This window comes from Panthera pardus, unplaced genomic scaffold, assembly GCF_024362965.1.
Source record: "Panthera pardus isolate Hobbes unplaced genomic scaffold, ASM2436296v1 HiC_scaffold_12, whole genome shotgun sequence".
Classification (NCBI taxonomy): Eukaryota; Metazoa; Chordata; class Mammalia; order Carnivora; family Felidae; genus Panthera; species Panthera pardus.
This window is the reverse complement of record NW_026526677.1, coordinates 14,019,737-14,038,127: the sequence shown is the minus strand read 5'-3', so window position 1 is coordinate 14,038,127 and position 18,391 is coordinate 14,019,737. Positions and strand designations below refer to the sequence as shown.

General features: G+C 37.6%; 1 protein-coding gene across 1 annotated transcript; it reads left to right on the top strand.

Moving 5' to 3' along the window:
* The first annotated feature begins 14,062 nt into the window (after positions 1–14,062).
* LOC109245312 (olfactory receptor 1038-like) lies at positions 14,063–15,019 on the top strand. The gene has a single exon (XM_019412616.1). The coding sequence runs from the start codon at positions 14,063–14,065 to the stop codon at positions 15,017–15,019; it is 957 nt and encodes a 318-aa protein (XP_019268161.1).
* Positions 15,020–18,391: the final 3,372 nt, after the last annotated feature.

Sequence of the window (18,391 nt, the reverse complement as noted above, 5' to 3'; positions counted from 1 at the left end):
TAGAAAAATGAAATACCAGGGGCACCTGGTTAAGCCAGGTTAAAGGTCCGACTTTGGTTCAGGTCACGATCTCACAGTTCCTGGGTTCCAGCCCGGAGTCAGTCTCTGTGCTGACAGCTCAGAGACCAGAGCCTGCTTCAGATTCTGTCTCCCTCTCTCTCTCTGCCCTTCCCCCACTCACGTCCTGTCTTTCTCAAAAACAAAGAAACATTAAAAGAAAATTTAAAGTCAAATGAAATACTAGTGGATTTCTATTTTATTTCAGGTTTCAAAAATTACAGTGAGTATCCATTCTTTATTTAAAAGGGAAATGTTTACCATATATCTGGTGTTTTCCAAGAATAGAAAAACACTGTTACCATTACTTCAGTTTAGAAACATTCCTGGTCACCCACTGTTATAAGAGAATTTTAGACAGGAGAGCCACCTGCCTTTGTATCTCTCCTCGGTTGGCCATATAACAACTAGCTTTTACGAGTACTGCTGTCGAGGAGAAGGTGGTTCTAGATGACCTGGATAACTCAATATGAGGTCATTTAAGGAGTGTGTGTGTGAGAGAGAGAGACAGAGAGAGAGAGAGAAGGGAGACAGAGAGGGGGCAGGAGGGAAGGGCAGGGAGTTAGAGACAAAGTAGTATTTTAAGTACAAGTAGACATCCTTTAGAAAGTACTGGCAAACAGAGTATGGAACTAAGAAATGTGGTTAGGATGTTATAGGTGTCATCTCTAAAAGCATACTGAGTCTGGGGCACCTGCGTGGCTCAGGGTCGGTTAAGCATCCTACTCTTGATTTGGGCTCAGGTCATGGTCTTGTTCATGAGTTCCAGCTGCATGTCTGGCTCTGCATTGACAGTGAGGAGCCTGCTTGGGATTCTTTCTCTCTCTCTCTCTCTCTTTCTGCCTCTCTCTCTCTCTCTCTCTAAAAATAAATAAATAAACTTAAAAAATATATTGAAAGCAGATGGATTCCATCAGATACCACAGCTTGCAAAGGGGAGAGGTTCCTAACGGGAAGCTAGGCTATGGGTGGAAGGTTGGCAATTCTCTCCATGTACAAATTCCATGACTCACCTGCTTAGCAATGATCCTGGCTCTTGGTGAGCTCATTCTGAAGGTGTTTGGGTGATTTACCAGTTCCTGGATCCCTTCGGGTTTAAATTTGATCCTCTGGAGATATCAGAAAGCTGCAGTATTTATTTTCCTATTTTTCTCAAATTAAGATAAGCTGGACAAACTATATTGAGGAGTTCAAAAATGTTTAATTATCTGTATTCCTGAAGGAACAATTTCCATGAAGGTAAAGGTAGACTATACTACTGGAAACAACATAAAAAGACTGTAAACTTGGTTCATTTGAATAAAAAATTCAAGTTTTTTGAGAGGAAAACATCAACCCTTAAATACTGAGTAACTCACTTATGAGAACTTGGACAATGTCCAAATTCTTTCTAAGCCTCAATTTCATTAATTGTAACATTCAGTAAAAATGGTCCATATTTTATGATTTTGTGAGTATTGAATAAATTAATGTCTGGGAAGGACTCAGTAAACTCTATGGTAAATATTAAGTGTTCAAAAGATATTTCCTTTGAAAAGTAAGAGGAGACAAAAAAATAAATGATACCAAAATAACCCAAAAACCTACCTAAAAACTAGAACTGCTTTCACCATAGTTTCAGATTTTGTCTTTGTGAATCTATACAAGAAGGGAAATGTGTTTTTATTAATGGTGAAATTCAGTTTCTCACCAAATTTCAAACTAGAAAGCCATTTTCAAGTCTAATATACATCATATATTACTAGATGCATGTGTGTGTAATACAAAACTCATAGCAGAAGCCAAAACTACTGGAAAATCTGCCTACTGCTTCCAATTTGCCCCAATCATTTGCCCCTTCCAATCCAGCTTTGCCCCCCACCACTGAAGCCGGTTCTTTGTAGCTTGGCTGCCTATCATCTCACTGGTAAATACAACGGACGCTTTTCAACTCTGTCGGATTTCCTCTGAAATCTGAAAACATTGTATATGGTCTCACTCCTTGTCATTTGTTAAACCACACTTTTTTTTCAGTTTTGTTTCTTTTTTTAATCATGGTAAAGCACTTTTATATAACATCAAACCCCATAACAACATTGTAACTGCACAATACAGCACTGTCAGCTATAGACAAAATGTTGTACGCAGAACTCTAGAACTTATTCATCTTACACAATTGACCTTTTCTATCCTTTAGCAATCAACTCATCTCCCCCACCCCCCTCCTTGGAAACCACCATTCTACTCTTTCTATGAGTCTGACTATGTCAGATACCTCATATCTAAAATATGAAGAATAGAATAATGCAGTACTCGTCCTTCTGTAACTGGCTTATTACGCTTAGCATAATGTCCTCCAGGCTCATTCATGTTGGCACATATGCCGAATTCTCTTCTTTATTAAGGCTGTATGATATCTCATGGTAGATCCGTGCCACATTTTCTTTATTCATCACCCATCAGTGGGCATTCAAGTTGTTGCCACCATGTGACTACTGTGAATAATGATGCAAGGAACATGAGGACTCAGATATCTCTTGCAGATATTGATTTCAATTTTGGGGGGATACATATCCAGAAGTGAGACTGATGAATGATATAGTAGTTCTGTTCCCACTTTTTGACGAACCTCTATAATGTGGTCAAGAGCAGCGATACCATTTTATATTCCTACCAATCATATACAAGGCAATTTCCCCGCATCCTTACCAGCACCAACCCTTGCTTGCAATTTCTCAAGGCTTTACAACAAATTATTTGCATCATCCTTGATATAAATATTTGAGGTCATCTAATTTGACATGATCATATAAACAGATGAGGAAACTAAGGCTCCTCGACCTTGAGTAATTCTGTCTCTCAGTTTCCCCCTAAGAGCAAATAAAAGAGCGTCACAGTCGTCATTAACAATAACATCCACAAACTCCTATTTAAGGTCACTTTTATTGCTCCAGACTTCACCCTGTGTATGTGTGTGTGTGTGAGTGTGTGTGTGTGTGGGAGACATATTTTATAAATATATTTTTATGTATTATATATAATTATATACAGCAGCACATTTACTTTTCACAACAATCCTGCAACATAAGTGCTGTTATTACTCCCATTTTAGAATGAGGAAACCAAACTACAGACATTGGGCACCTTGCTCAAGGTCACCCGCTGAGTAAGTGGAAAAGCCGTGTTTTGACTGGCTGTAGAGTCGTAACCACTAACTGACACTCCTCTTCCTTCCCTTCTCTGCTCTAAACACAACCAGATTGACTGCATCTCCCAGTCATGGGTGAGGGCTGGCTCTAACCGGATGCAGCCAAAAGGGAGTTGTGACAAGAGGTGAGACTGCACCAGGAGAGGAAGGGCAGGGCACTTGTCCCCTGCCCCTGCTCTCTCCTCGCTTTGGCACCATGTCTCAGACAGCAGATCAACCCTCTGTCCGGCTCCCTCCAGGAGCCCCACATCCACAACCTTGATCCCATCGGGCTCCTACATCTCCCTACGTCCCTTCAGACCTTTCGGTGGTGATGAGGTGGCACCGTTGTTAGGCTCTAGGTGCCTCACTAATCTTTCCTTATTGACGTCTCTTCATTTGAATTATATGGGTTGGTTCTCAAGATTCTGATCAACAATTCTCTGACTGCATTGCAATCAGGCTCATTTTGTGGTTGTTGTTTTTGAAAACTAAATGCTTTGGGAATTTGTTAGGAAGCAAGATCACGTCTATTTAAGTGAGAGTGGGTACATTCTAAGACCTTTGGAAAAATCAAACACTTCGGCGAGGACTTAAAGAACAGACACGATTACCATTCCTAGAAATAGGGAAATGATCTGTGAGGTGCATGGATCTTTACTATCTGCTTAAGATATGAACTCTTTACATTTTATCCATGTAATCAAAATTATATATCTTAAGTGAGATCTGTGTAGATATGAGGAAGAAGAAACATCTCTTGACAACTGCCAGGTGGGCCCTGATCTGGTACTAAAAGTTAAGCTGTACTATCATATCAATAATATTATTGATAATAACATTGCTAATAAATTAATATCAATAATACCAATAATATCATAGAACACCAACATGAGAAAAGTTTACTTGGTAACAGTAATGAAGCAAGACAAAAACAGGGTCACTCAGTAATAGTGTCAGAGATCTAGTCAAAATCAAGAACACTGTCTAGACCACAAAAATGGTCCAACATTCTTCTCCTCTGGCTACTGTAAGGGACTGTTGCTTCATTACCGATTAAAGCTTTATCCCTACTCCAATTTGTCCGTGTTCTATATAGGAACCATTAACGTACTAAATCATAAAAACGTGTCACTCCATGACGGTACCCAATCCAGAGTGCCACCATGCTTTCTTGAACCCTACTCTAAATAACCTCATAAGATGCAATCCCACAACAAGCTTGATTCCCGTGGTGTACAACGTCCATTGTTAAAACACACAAAAGTAACACAACTTTGACCAGAGATTGTTCCTGGTGATCTTTGCCTGGAGCACACTGACAGATGAAATGGAGCGAATTCTGGGATTTATTTATTTGGAAATAAAGATTTATTTATTTGGAAATAAAGATGTATTTATTTCCAAATAACTTTGGGGGCTAATGTATGAGGTAAGTAAGAAGTATGGATAACATATACCTGACCATTGGGCACCTGGGTGGCTCAGTCAGTTAAGTGGCTGACTTTGACTCAGGTAATGATCTCATGGTTGGTGAGTTCAAGCCCCATATTGGCCTCGCAAAGCCCACTTCAGATCCTCTGTCCCCTCTCTCTCTGCCCACCCCCACTCTCTCTCTCTCAAAAATAAACATTTCATATATATATATATATATATATATATATATATATATATATATATACCTTATCATGAATGGAGACACTGAAGCTGGACAATTGTTATTGGGGTAAGGATTATTGTATCAAATCTTCTAATTTCTAATTCTGTTTATGTTTGAAAATGTCCATAATAAAATAGTTATTAATAATAATTAGTCCATTTACTGAAAGGAGAAAAATGTTTTAAAAATTGTAAGTAGTCATATTAGTTGGGAGGGTTAAAATATCAGTACACATCTATTAAAAATATCATCATAGGGGTGCCTGGGTGGCTCAGTTGGTTAAGCTTCCAACTCTTGATTTCAGCTCAGGTCATGATCTGAAGTTCATGGGCTTGAGCCCCTTATGGGGCTCTGCACTGAGAGCATCTAACCAGCTTGAGATTCTCTCCATCCCTCTGTCTATCCCTCCCCCACTCACACTCTCTCTGTCTCTTTGAAGTATCATCACGGAGGCCAACAAATCTGTATAATGGAAATACAGCAGACATAGATTTTTTTAAAGAAAGAAATAAAAAAAATGTTTCACAAATAATGTGATCAGAAAAACCCAAGGAAATCAGTAAATCAGAATGATAAAATTTCACCAGAAATAGCACCTTTATATACTAGAAATGTGAAAAACACAATGGGAAAAGATCTATGAACAATATTGTGAGATATATTGTATATGTGTGTATTAGACTAATACATACATTAAAAATATTCAAATAAAAAATCACTAAGGAAATACAATTTTTGCCTTAGAAATAATAATCATCTCCGATGTTGTTTCTTTTCTCTTAGATCATTTTTTCTAATAGTTCCATTATTTACTAATAATTATTAAAATTATTTATTTTTTTATATTATTTTATTTTCCAAGTAGCTTAGAGTCCAATGAGAGAGACAGACATGGAAAATGTATATTATAATGTAGCATGAAAAATACAATAGTGACATAAAGAAGAAACAGAGTATCCTGCAAAATGATCATTCAACATTCTTCCCCCTTTGGGGAGAATCAGGTAAAGAGAAAATTGTGAATTGCCTGAAAATTTTACCGAGATGTTAGCTGTGACCTTGTACTAAGAAGGTGAGAAGGTATTAGCCATTACAGAGAGGAAAAGCTGTGGGAAAGTATTTCAGTGACGCAGGATATGCAGAGACAAGATGTGCAGCCACAGTCAAAGAAGGAGAGGCATTTTATAGTGGACAGTGAGAGAGAAAAAGCAGGAGAAATTAGAAAAGACAGCCAGGGCCATGAACACAGAACATTGTAGATCATACTAAACAGTTTTGCCTAAACCTCATAATAGAAACGATAGAAATGTCTTCTATACAAGATTGATATATCAGATGCATTTCAAAAGCTCCCTCAAAAAAAAAAAAACAAACATAATGGCTTAACACTATGGAATTACATGTAATGAATTTGAAAGAGACTGGTATGTAGAAACATTAAAGCTTGTGGAATTTGAAATAAATAAAAAAGAAAACTACATGTTGCAGCTGATGTGTACGCCTTGAAAAATGAGAGAATTTAGGAGTGTGATTGATAGTTTACTATTCCCTGGGAGTGATGCAAAATCCATTGTTTGAGTGAGACTCTTGTTTGGCGGAGAATAAGAATTTCTTTTTGATCACTATGTATGTGGACCTTGTTAGTACCTTGCCAGGCACATAATAAGCACCAACAAATTCTCGTCACTGTTATTATTATGATCATTATCATGCTACTCATAACCATTGCAACATCACCAACTTGCAGTTTGCAAAGCAATTTAATAGCCATTATGAGTTAACGCCCCAAAGTAGCCCTGTGCGACAAGTTAGTATTTTCATTTCTTAATTTAGGCTCAGAATTTATTTCCTTCCCAAGAGCACACAGGTAGGTAGTAGAAGGGCCTGTGTGCAAACCTAGATCTGGCTTCACATCCCCTTTTCTTCCCCCTACGCTACTCCATCTCCCGGAGGAGGGTGGTTTAAGGCAGAGGAAATGGCCATCCCTGAGGAATCAGACGATTAATTTCACACACTCACACTAAACTGTAGATTCATTCATCCTAAGCTGAAACTTTAAGTTTGCTGAGGTGGGTTTCAGTTAAAACGTCCCCATGAAAAAGCTGAAAACCTAGTCATTTTAATAAGGCCCCTTGAAACTGATTAGCAAGTAGTCTGCTTGAAGCAATGCCCGTAGGGAATTGTTTGCAACGAAGAGTTTTATAACAAGACACAGAGAGACAGTTTCATCATCAACGCTGAAGCAAACTGACTTGGTTTTTTTTCTTAATGACCACCAATTATTGAATTAAAATCACCAGATGAACAATGGTGGTGACAGAAGCTGACATTTTTCTTGACTTCTCAGATATGCAGAACCTTTGTAGCCTGAGTAAAAATGGAAATGCTAACTAATCGCTTTCATATTCTGTAGTAGGGAGGGCAATAGGCCCTCTGGAACTTCTCGATCCTGTCAAGATACTGCATAGTCACCAGGAACACATAACTTGGAAACATAATCAGTAATGGAAATCGTTCAAGTTCTGTGTCAAACTATTACTTTTTTCACAATTCCCATTTTGACACGTGCTGTGACCAGACAGTCTCTGCTAGAATGCACTGAAGGAAAATAATGGCTATTAAATCCTTCAGTGAACAAAGAAAGCCAAGAGTCCGCGAGGCAAAAGCCTACTCAAAAGAAGAGAAGATAGAAATATGAAATAGAAAACATGCATACTAGAGGTGAAGTGTGGGATATGAGACATGTGTACACTTGGGATGCAAGTGACCGTCTCTGAGCTGCAATAATTAGGTGAAGCCTTGGTTTCTGCAAACCTTCTGAATGTGCATTATAGGCTGAGCTATGAGAAGATACTCAGGGCTATGTCTGATCATTTTCTAGAAACAGAACAGGACCCAAAAACCTCATCACAATGCAAACATTATATTGAAAGGTATCAAACTGTCACTCCATGAAAAACAAATAAACGTGCTTGGAGGAATAAATCAAATTTGAGCTTTAAAAGTATCAGGCACGGGGCACCTGACCTGGGTGTTTCAGTTGGTTAAGTATCTGACTCTTGAATTTGGCTCAGGTCATGATCCCAGGGTCATGGGATTGAGCCCGAGGGCGCTGAGGGTGGAGGCTGCTTAAGACCCTCTCTCTCTCTCTCTCTCTCTTTGCTCCTCTCTCCCCTCTTGCACGCACGCATGCTCTCTCTCTCTAAAAAATAAAAAAATAAAATAATAAAAAATACAAGTATCAGGGGAATAACAGCATAAGTGTGTGTATTTAAATAAAAACTGAAAAAAAAAATGAAAGACATGTGGAAGATTATTTATTAAGTGCCAAACTGGGTAAAGAAAAAAAAAAGCCTTATGTAAATTGAGTTAGTGATTAAAAATACAAGGAAAAAAGAACAAAACAGAAGTCTTGTTTTAGCTGTTTTTTCTTTTCTGTAGTTCCTGACAAAAATGGGGACCTAATAAAGTATTATTGAACAATATAAATAAATCTCTTGGAAAATTTTTGGCAACTTGACTCCAGAAGTGGCAAGCTTATAATTTTAAAATGGTGTTTCCTCTTTTATTATGTTTATTTAATCATTAGATTAAATAATGGATCTTATTGGTAAGTAATTGGATTTTACTCTGGTAAGATATAAATTTCTAATATTTAAATATTATTAAATATTTAAAATATTAATGACTAATTTACATTTTACCAATGATTAAATAAATAAATATAGAGTAAAACCTCGATTTGTGAGCACAATTTGTTCCAGAAACACGCTTATAATCCAAAGCACTTGTATATCAAAGAGAATTTCGAGAACCATTGGCTCAGTTGTGATCATGTGACGTTCGGCATCACGTACTACTTGCATCACATGACATCGCTTATTTATCAAATTAAAATTTATTAGAAACGTTTGCTTGTCCTGCAGAATACTTGCAGGTGCAATTCAAGGTTTTAATCCATATTTATTTAATCATAAAAGAGAAAACACCATTTTTAAGCAGTGAATCAGGCAAAGTGATATATATATATATATATATATATATATATATATATATATATATATGTTAGTGCAGAAACAATACAGCAGTGTTGGGAATCAAATTTATTGAGTCTCTAGTTAGTATCAGGAACTACAGATAAAGAGACCCGAATCTGCCCACACAATAAATAACAAAGAGATGACAAACTAACCAAGTAAAAATATTGTACATGATATTGAGAAAAATAAACTAAATTGAGGAAAGGCAGCAGTAGTCGTGTCAATGTTTATAAAGCACATAAGCGAATCCAAACACGATTCTAGGTCTTTTCACACTTTTATTCATTTAACTCTCAAGCAGCAGTTGAGGCAACTACTATTACCATTACATTTATTTATTTGCTTGGGGAGAGAGAGAATCCCAAGCAGGCTCCACACTGTCAGTTCAGAGCCCTACACGGGGCTCGAACTCAGGAACCATAAGACCATGATCCGAGCCAAAATTAAGAGTCAGACGCTTAACCGACTGAATTACCCAGGCATCCCACTATTTTTGTTTCGAAGATGATGAAAACAAGACCCAGGATGTTGTTACATGACCAAGTACTATAAAGGCAGATTGAGGAGTTTAAGACCCAGATAATCTGGTTCCAGTGTTCTCACACTTTACCACTGTGAAGGAGTGGAGGAGTAAGGCATCTAAAAGCACTGGAATACTGGAATAAAAACAAATTCCGAAGGCTGGTGTGACCTGGGGTATTCCAAGCCAGTGTGGACAGAAAGATGGGAAGGGGATATAGGGATTAACATAGCTGAGGTTCAGAAAGCCAACAACGGCCAGATCATTCCTAGTCTTGCACACCCTTGTAAGAATTTTGGATTTTACTCCAGGTGAAATGGGCAACCATTGCGGGATTATGTGCCAGGGAGTGAAAGCGCGTGGGATACTATTTAGAATAATAACCGTGTTGAAACACCACTGTAGAGGGAAAGGGTGACGGATGAGATGATGGAAGGGCAGAGTAACACAGTGGTTGGTAAAAAGACGCTGGATACAGTGAATGTAACAGCAACCAGAATTCCTATCAGATTGGAGTAGGATAGGAGCAAGAGGAGTCAAGGGTCACTCCCAAGGATTTTTGCCTGGAGCAGCTAGAGAGAGAGAGACAGAGAGAGAGTTGAAATAAGAGCTATAGAGGAGAAGTCTTGTGGTGGAACTCCGTTTTGGACAATAAACCCGAGATGCTTGTACACATCCAAGTAAAGATGTCAAGTAGGCTGCTGAATGTTTGAATCTAGAAATCAGAGGAGTGTACTGGACACTCTTAGATGGAATAAGGCTGAGTGAAATTGGCAAGTAAAGGAAAATGTATAGATACAAACAGACAAAATGGCAAAGAACTGAACTTGTGACTTGCCAACACAGAGAGGTGAAGGTGACAAGGAGGAACGAACCAGCCAGAGAAAGAACATCCAGGAGGAATATCAGAGGATATGGGAAACCAAGTGAAGAAAGCTAATTCAGGAATCATTAATTTGGCAAATATTGTTGATAAAACTTGTTAACTACATAATATACTCTTGTTAAGGGGATTTTGGAAAGAATAACGGGGTGAAAGTCTACTGGAATGATTTGGAGAGAAGCAGGAAGATATAAATTGCAGGCAACGTGTAAACACAAACAGCTTTCTAAGGAACACTGCCAGAAAAAAGAAAAAAAAAAAAACCAGCAATAAGCAAAAAGTTTTAAACTAGACATATCCTGTTATTCAGCATTTCTATTTTTTATCATTCTACCCTAAAATACTGGATCATTCTAAACAAATTTTGAATAAAAGAATTATTATTTTACTAATTAAAAGTCATAAACTGTATAAATAGGAAGTGTTATATATATATAGCAGAAAACATGCTTTGGGAAGAAATTTGAATAGTATGTAAAATCCTGATGCACTGCTGGTAAAAAATGGTAATTATATGTAGTAAATTGTCATGCACTCTACGACTCCAATTTAGTAAAATACATAAAAATATAAAGAAAAAAGTAAAGCAAAAGTCTCCCTAAACTTGAAGAACAGTTACCTCTGGTAGATGATATATATTTATATGTGACATTTTCTTGTATTAAAAAACATTTTTAATGTTTATTTATTTTTGAGAGAGAGAAAGAGAGAGAGAGCACGAGTGGGGGAGGGGCAGAGAGAGAGGGTGACAGAATCTGAAGCAGGCTCCAGGCTCTGAGCTGTCAGTGCAGAACCCGATGCGGGGCTTGAACCCACGAACCATGAGATCATGACCTGAGCCAAAGTCAGCCCCTTAACCAACTGAGCCACCCAGACACCCCGACATGTGTTTATTTTTGTATTTATATGTATATCTTCCTACATATAAAATTTCACAATCAGCATATATATGCATGTACTTTATATTATGCAAAAGATTTTCTTTTTTCTTTTTTTTTCAAAGAAAGTATATATGAAATATTTTTGATAGGTTTCTAAAACTCTAAGGTCTTTACTATAATCAGAAGCTGGTTGATTTTATTTCATTGTTTTAGTAAATAAAATGATATTTTCAAATTTTAAATTAATAAGAAAGACATGGATTATTCAATTAAATAACATCAGGGCAATTAGCTATTTGGACAACCTATTAGCTCAGGTTCTTGCCTCAGGTCATCAACTAATTAATGCTACATGACCTTAAAAAATTAAATGTCAACTCCCCAAAATATAAATAAAGAGGGTTTGTTATTATTTCAACGCCTATGCTCAGCAAAGAAAAAATAAACAGAATTGTTTGCTTAAACACTTAAAACATCTGGGTGTAAAACACATTCAGTTCGATAAGACAAATGATTAAATCAGAATCCCTCTAAGGTCACAGGGACAGGAAGGGACAATTATAAATAAATGATGAAAACATTTCGGAAATGGTGGTGAGCTTTCAACTGCTTGCCATTTGGTTTTGATTTTCTTTGTTTTGTTTATACAAATTAGATTGGACATAGGTAACCAAAGACTAGTGATTTCATGGTGAGATCATTCTAGTTTGAATATGAATTAATGCTAACTTTGTTTTTATGGACTAATCTTTTTCTAATTAGAACTTTCTAATCGTAGTTGTCCCCTGGAGGGTCAGTGACCTCAGGGCAGTCATGTCTGGGGAAAACTGGGAATTAACTCTCTAGGGAATAAAGACTGTTGTCTAAAGGCCTATATCACACATTCACATACCCTTCCTATCTGAGCATCATTGAAAGGAGGCTTCTGCGAAAACCTTCAGGGGAAAATTTTTTTCTACAACTAGGTAGGTTAAATAGGTACAGTTGGTCATTTGCACAGACTTCCTTTCCCAAGTCATCCAGTTTTCCCCACTAAAAAGAAAGTGGATGACCCTATCTAATTCTGCTCCAACTGGATGAAGCTGGCATTTATACACAAGGATGAGTGAAATAACCCTTCTAACACTCCCAAAATAAATTTATTTATTTATCCCCCTCAATAGCTCCCTGAGACTCAGGCTTCCTTTAAAAGAAAACATGTTTTATCTGCTGATAAAATTTCAGAAGCCAGTGCCTGTAGAAGACAAGCATTTGTGGGTGAGAGTTGCCTTTCTCTTAGGAGAAAAAAAAAATGTGTATCAAAAAAACATTCATAAGTGAAGGTAATACATAAAAACGGGAGTGGACCTTTTCAAAATTTGAAATTGATGGAAGTGTGGGTTTTGAAGGTCCCCCCCTTTTTTTTTAATGGATGTACAAGGAAAGAAAATCAGCCTGATTCCAGTATGTGTGTGCAAAGAAAAGTAACCCAATACCAAAACTTACACCTCTCAAACATCAAAGGCATCCCATGTCTCGAAGTGGGGAATGCTGACCATATCTGTCCACATCTGTACTTTCTCTTTTCCTTTTTTTAAAATTTGTTTGTTTGTTTGTTTGTTTGTTTATGGAGGGGGAGGGGATGTGCAAGGAGAAAGGGAGAGAGAGAATCCCAAGCAGGCCCCACAATGCGGGCTCAATCTCATGAGCCATGAGATCATGTCCTGAGCCAAAAATCAAGAGTCGGACGCTAATCGACTGAGCCACCCAGGTGCCCTTTCCACTTTCCCTTTTGTTCCACATCTAGAACAGGGAACTCTAGCACTAACAGCTGTGGTAAGACGCCAGCTCAAAAAGGCAAGCCAGTTCAAAAATTCTATCCAAAAACACCTCTCACAAGGTGAGTTTTGCTTCTATGGAGGAGGAAGTAAATGGATGAGACAGAAAACTGTTTTCATGTCAGATTTTATGTATGCAGGCATGTATGTGTTGTGTGTGTTTGTAGGCATACGTATATATGTGTTTATCTACATCTGTACACATTACATATATGTCTGTATGAATGCATATATGTATTTGTGTGTATATATATGCGTGTGTGCATACATATACATTTAATTTGAAGGATGTATTAGGTATCATTTATAGTATTAAGCTGAATTAATAAATGAAGAAGATAAAATTTGAAAGGCTATTTTTCTGACCACTCATACAAAACTGTTAAAAAAAAAAAGCTTCTCTTGGGTTAATGTGTTTGGGGAGGAAAGGAGATTATTCTATTTCCCACACTTTTGTGTGTTTTAGCTTCAGAATGTACAGTTCATTGAGGTGAAATATGAGAAGAAATAAACACATCCCATTTCAAATCTCCTTTCTAGCTATCATAATTTTATGAGAACAAAAATTGAAGGCCCATTAGAATTAAAGAATTAATCTTATTTCTTTGTATGTGACTCTTCTATGGTTATCATAACCTATGTGGTGTGGTTATTGGGAGTTATATGCCTCTTTCCACCTCTGAGACTGTGAATGCTAACTTTAATTTTAGGAGGAAAGTGAAAGATAAAAAATTCTCACCATATTAAATACATACCTACATACATACATACATATAATTTTTTTTTTTTGTTATTTTTACTACATAGCCGTCAATTGATTTTTTTTATTGGCCCTCATTCTTTGGCCTCATAAAATTATGATAGCTAGAAAGGAGAGTTTGAAATGGGATGTGTTTACTTGTTCTCATATTCTACCTCAATGAACTATAATTTCTGAAGCTAAAACATAAGAGTTGGCATCTGGTGACAATTCCTTGACCTAATAACTTGTCTCTGACTCTATTTTGTCTTTTTTCAGCAGCCAAGAGACTGGAATAAATGGTTGAAAGGAATAACACCAGGGTGACAGAATTCATTCTTTTGGGCTTTTCTGTCCATAGAGAGATTGAAATCACTCTCTTTTTTCTCATTTCAGTAGTATATACTCTAACTTTGGTAGGGAACCTTGGGATGATTTCATTAATACGATTGGATTCTCGACTTCACACACCCATGTACTTTTTTCTCAGCAATCTGGCCTTTGTAGACCTCTGTTACTCTTCATCAATAGCCCCCAAGTTCCTGCAGACCCTCCTGACCAAGCACAAGTCTATATCTTTCTATGCATGTGCAACACAGTTGGGCTTTTTCCTGAACTTCTTGATTTCAGAGATGCTCCTTCTTGCAGTGATGGCTTATGACCGCTATGTGGCCATCTGCAATCCTCTTCTCTACATGGTGAGCATGTCCCCAAAAGTGTGTATGCAACTAGTAACAGGCCCCTACTTATACAGCTTTTCTGTTGCTTTGCTCCACACAGCCGTTACTTTCCAACTGATTTATTGTGGCCCAAATATCATCAATCACTTTTATTGTGATGATGTCCCTTTGATGGCCCTTGCCTGCTCAGACACCAGTCTCAAAGAAATCTTGATTTTCATCTTTGCGGGTTTCAACATGATCAGCTCTTTGACCACTGTTCTTATTTCTTACTTATACATCGTGGCTGCCATCTTGAAAATCCAATCTACAGAAGGAAGGTTCAGAGCTTTCTCAACCTGTGCGTCTCATCTGACTGCTGTGACTATATTCTATGGGACTCTGATCTTCATGTATCTGCAGCCAAAATCAAACCATTCCCTTGACACAGACAAAATGGCCTCTGTGTTCTACACAATTGTAATTCCTATGCTGAACCCAATGATCTATAGCTTGAGGAACAAAGAGGTGAAAAATGCCTTGAGGAAATTAATTGACAAATGTTATATCCTGCTTCTAACAAACTTTAAAAAATGACTCGGGGCAGTGTCTGACTTGGGTTACTGCCACATGTAGATAGATATATTGTTTTTATAATATTTTCAGTCTTTTGATGGAGTAAGTTCATTTTTATCATCCTTTATGGGAGTGAAATTATTTTGTACATGAATTCCGTTTTTAATACAGTCTTTACTAAGTTGAAATATTTAAAGGAGTAGAATTTAGACTTCTAATAAATTCCAACTGTTTAGGTGTAGGACACTGAGAGCCCTTCCTGTTCCACTGATAGTAAGAATCAGCAGTTTCTTTCAAAAGTGTTTCTGCTTTGTATGCTGGTGGAGGACCGAGAAAGGGGCAAGGAAGGGGGTGAAGTAAATTTTTTGTCCATCCCCATGTCATTTTGTGCAAAAGCCTGTCCCCAACTGTATCTGGTCTGCTAACCATCACTCCTCACTCTGCCTCTGACTACCACTAGTTTTCTACTGGCCATTCCCTGGTATGACACAATTATCATGCCCTTTGTAAAGATGCCATTTTTTGCTATGTAAATCTGTGGATCAAGAGTACCTTTTAGAAAGCTATACTCCCCTTGGCAACCCTATCAAAGCAAAAATGTAGACCTATCCCGAAATTCCCTAAGCAAAGCTGTACTTTCCAAAGTTTCTCTGAAGTTGTGGGGATATGGGGACTTTACAAAGTGCTGGGGGACAGGCAGGGGTAGCTTAAAACAACATGATAATTATGGTTGTTGTCACATTTCAAGAATATAGCTTTATGTTGGGTTAATTATGTATAAAGCAAAATAATCCAAAACCACTTAAACTGTCAACTGTAATGTCATAGATTTGTGGGTTTTTTTTTTCACTCAAAAATTCAAATGTATAATGTCTACTGTCTGCTTCATATTGTGAGCTAAAACAAACACATTCCCTGCCTGCTAGGGCTGAACAGTCTGGTAGAGGAGACAAACGTCAATCAAATAACTACAAAAACAAATGTTTACTTTTGATATGAGTTCGGCTTAGAGGGAGTCAAAGGATCAGAAAAAAAAGGTGATTAAGTCCATTAATGTGCAACCAAGGCAAAATTCCGGCAGCATGAGCAACTAGCCATAAGTGCCTTGAGAGGTCTGTTGAGTGTGGGAGCATTGTATTCATGTTCTCCTTGGAAAATAAGGGCACATGTAGGATAAGAAGGTCCCAGTAGGGAAAACAAGTATTCTAAGCCTGTTAAAAAGAAATAAAGGACAAATGATCAGTCCTGATTGTTTTTGGCGAAGCCCACCAGAGTCCAGTACAAAAATTCCTTCTACTTTGCTAGTCTGCCAGTATGTTATGACATGTTTGGGTCTGGCTCAGACATATAGTTTAGGCTTTCATTCTGGCATGCTCGATACCCAGGATTTGGTGGGATGAATTTATCTTCTACAATGTATCGCTCTCGTCCGATACAACCCCCGTAACTACTCTGAATGGTGGTGGCAGGGGGGGGGGGGAGGGGGGGAGAGGAGTGAATGAATGAGTGAGTAAACAAAAGAAACGCAGTATAGACTATTTTCCTACCTACAAAAGCCCTGTCCCCTCTGAAAATCTCCTTCACAGAGGCGGAATGTGACAACGGTCGTTGCACTAATAGACCTAGCCCATAAGCACAGTACATGGGAGTGATCACATGACTGAGGATAAGCCAATCAGATGTCTTTCAAGGGACTGATATAATTCTGTAATTCCAGTGAGAGTCAACTGATCACTTAATATTAGGTTAAGTGAATTCTGGAGCTGGGGTTGCCATTGTGACTTCCCCATGCACTGAGAAACAGAAAACTGGTCTGTAGAGAAAGAAAAATAAGAAATCCAAACAACAGAAATCTTTGTTCTTATCTTTCAAGGCCCAAGTACTTGTTTTTTGTGAAACCTGGTTACATTCTCTGCTCTTGAGTTTCATAAAATACCATGGTGATTTTACTTAAAAACAAAACACACTTCCTTGTTATTTATTTTTATTAAGATACTTTGGGTGGTTTCTGTGGCTTTAAACTGAAACAATTTTTTTTTATAAGTGTTAATTCCTAACCTTGGGAGTTTCCTTGGTGAAATCTGAAACTGGCCCCATTACACAAGAGCAAAAAGAGACCAAAGAAAGAGGCAGAGCACCTCAGATTGGTGTCAGTTTTATACAAGGAAACTTACATGTGAGGCTTGTCTTGGGTGGCCATAAGGCAAGTAAATGTCCACGGTCACCTGCCAGAATCTTAAAAGTTTATGTGGAGGCTTTAATGGGTTTCAGTCATGTATATATCGAGATGGTCTTCAACAACAACTTGCTCTTTCCAGTCTGTACCCTTGAAAATTATTCCTACTGTGGGAGAACATTCCAAGGACAGGAGAAGGAGTGAGGAGCCTCCCGATTGCCCAGGTCCAGCTCAATGATCAACTGGCAGTCGTGTCCTCTCAATGACCTCCCCCATTTATTCTAAATAAATCAGTCTGTTGAATTATAAGACTGTGCCCTTCTGACCTATGTACTGCAGCATGTGTTAGAATGGATCTAATGGCCCAGGCAATATATTTTGTTCATTCAATAATGAAGTTAAGAACAATTAACGGTGAATAAAGTGAACAAACAACAAACAAAATGAAGTTCGTTATCAAATGAACAAAATGAAGCCAAGGTAACATATGAGTGCTTACCTTCCATGAGCTGATTCCCCTTTTTATTCTCTGTCATCCCTGTTTTCATCTCAAGAGCCTTGCGATTCAAACCAAGGCATGACCAGAAATCAAAATCTGTCAGCCTTCAAGCTACAGAATCTTAGTAAAACAATAGTTACTTCCTGGAATATTATGGGCTTCAAACCTGTTTTACCATTTGTAACCAAGTGACATTGGATAATATCTCTGACTTCTATCAAACAGGCTTCTCAGAACCTTAAGATGAAAAGTTGCTTTAACATTTTTAAGTTCTGACTTCATGGTGCTTATGAAACTCAGAAACTCAGAGCTGGTTCTGTCCTAAGGCAGATGTCCTAAGGCATTGCTCATTGAACAATGTGGGAAGCATACTGGATACCTGAGTTCTTTCCAGTGCTGTTCGAATATTATATGACTAAAATTAAAGAATGGTATAACTACAGATTTACTGAATTTTGTCTTATTTGAACAACTTAAAAAAAAAGAAATCGGTGATAACAAGATTAACTTAAGTTATCCCAAGTTATCTTAGTACAGATTTCATAGTTAAGTTTAGACTTGAGATTTACGTGAAAACATCAATACTGTCGTATTAAGGTACATGTTTTTAAAATTATTTTTATATTTGCCTCATACAACCCAACACCATTATTAAAACGGCCATAATGTGTTCTAAGTGACTGTAAATGGTACAGATTCTGGAGAGAAAGCAATACAT

Excerpts from the sequence above, each read along its gene's own strand:
- LOC109245312 (XM_019412616.1), top strand. The coding sequence starts at position 14,063 with ATGGTTGAAAGGAATAACACCAGGGTGACAGAATTCATTCTTTTGGGC.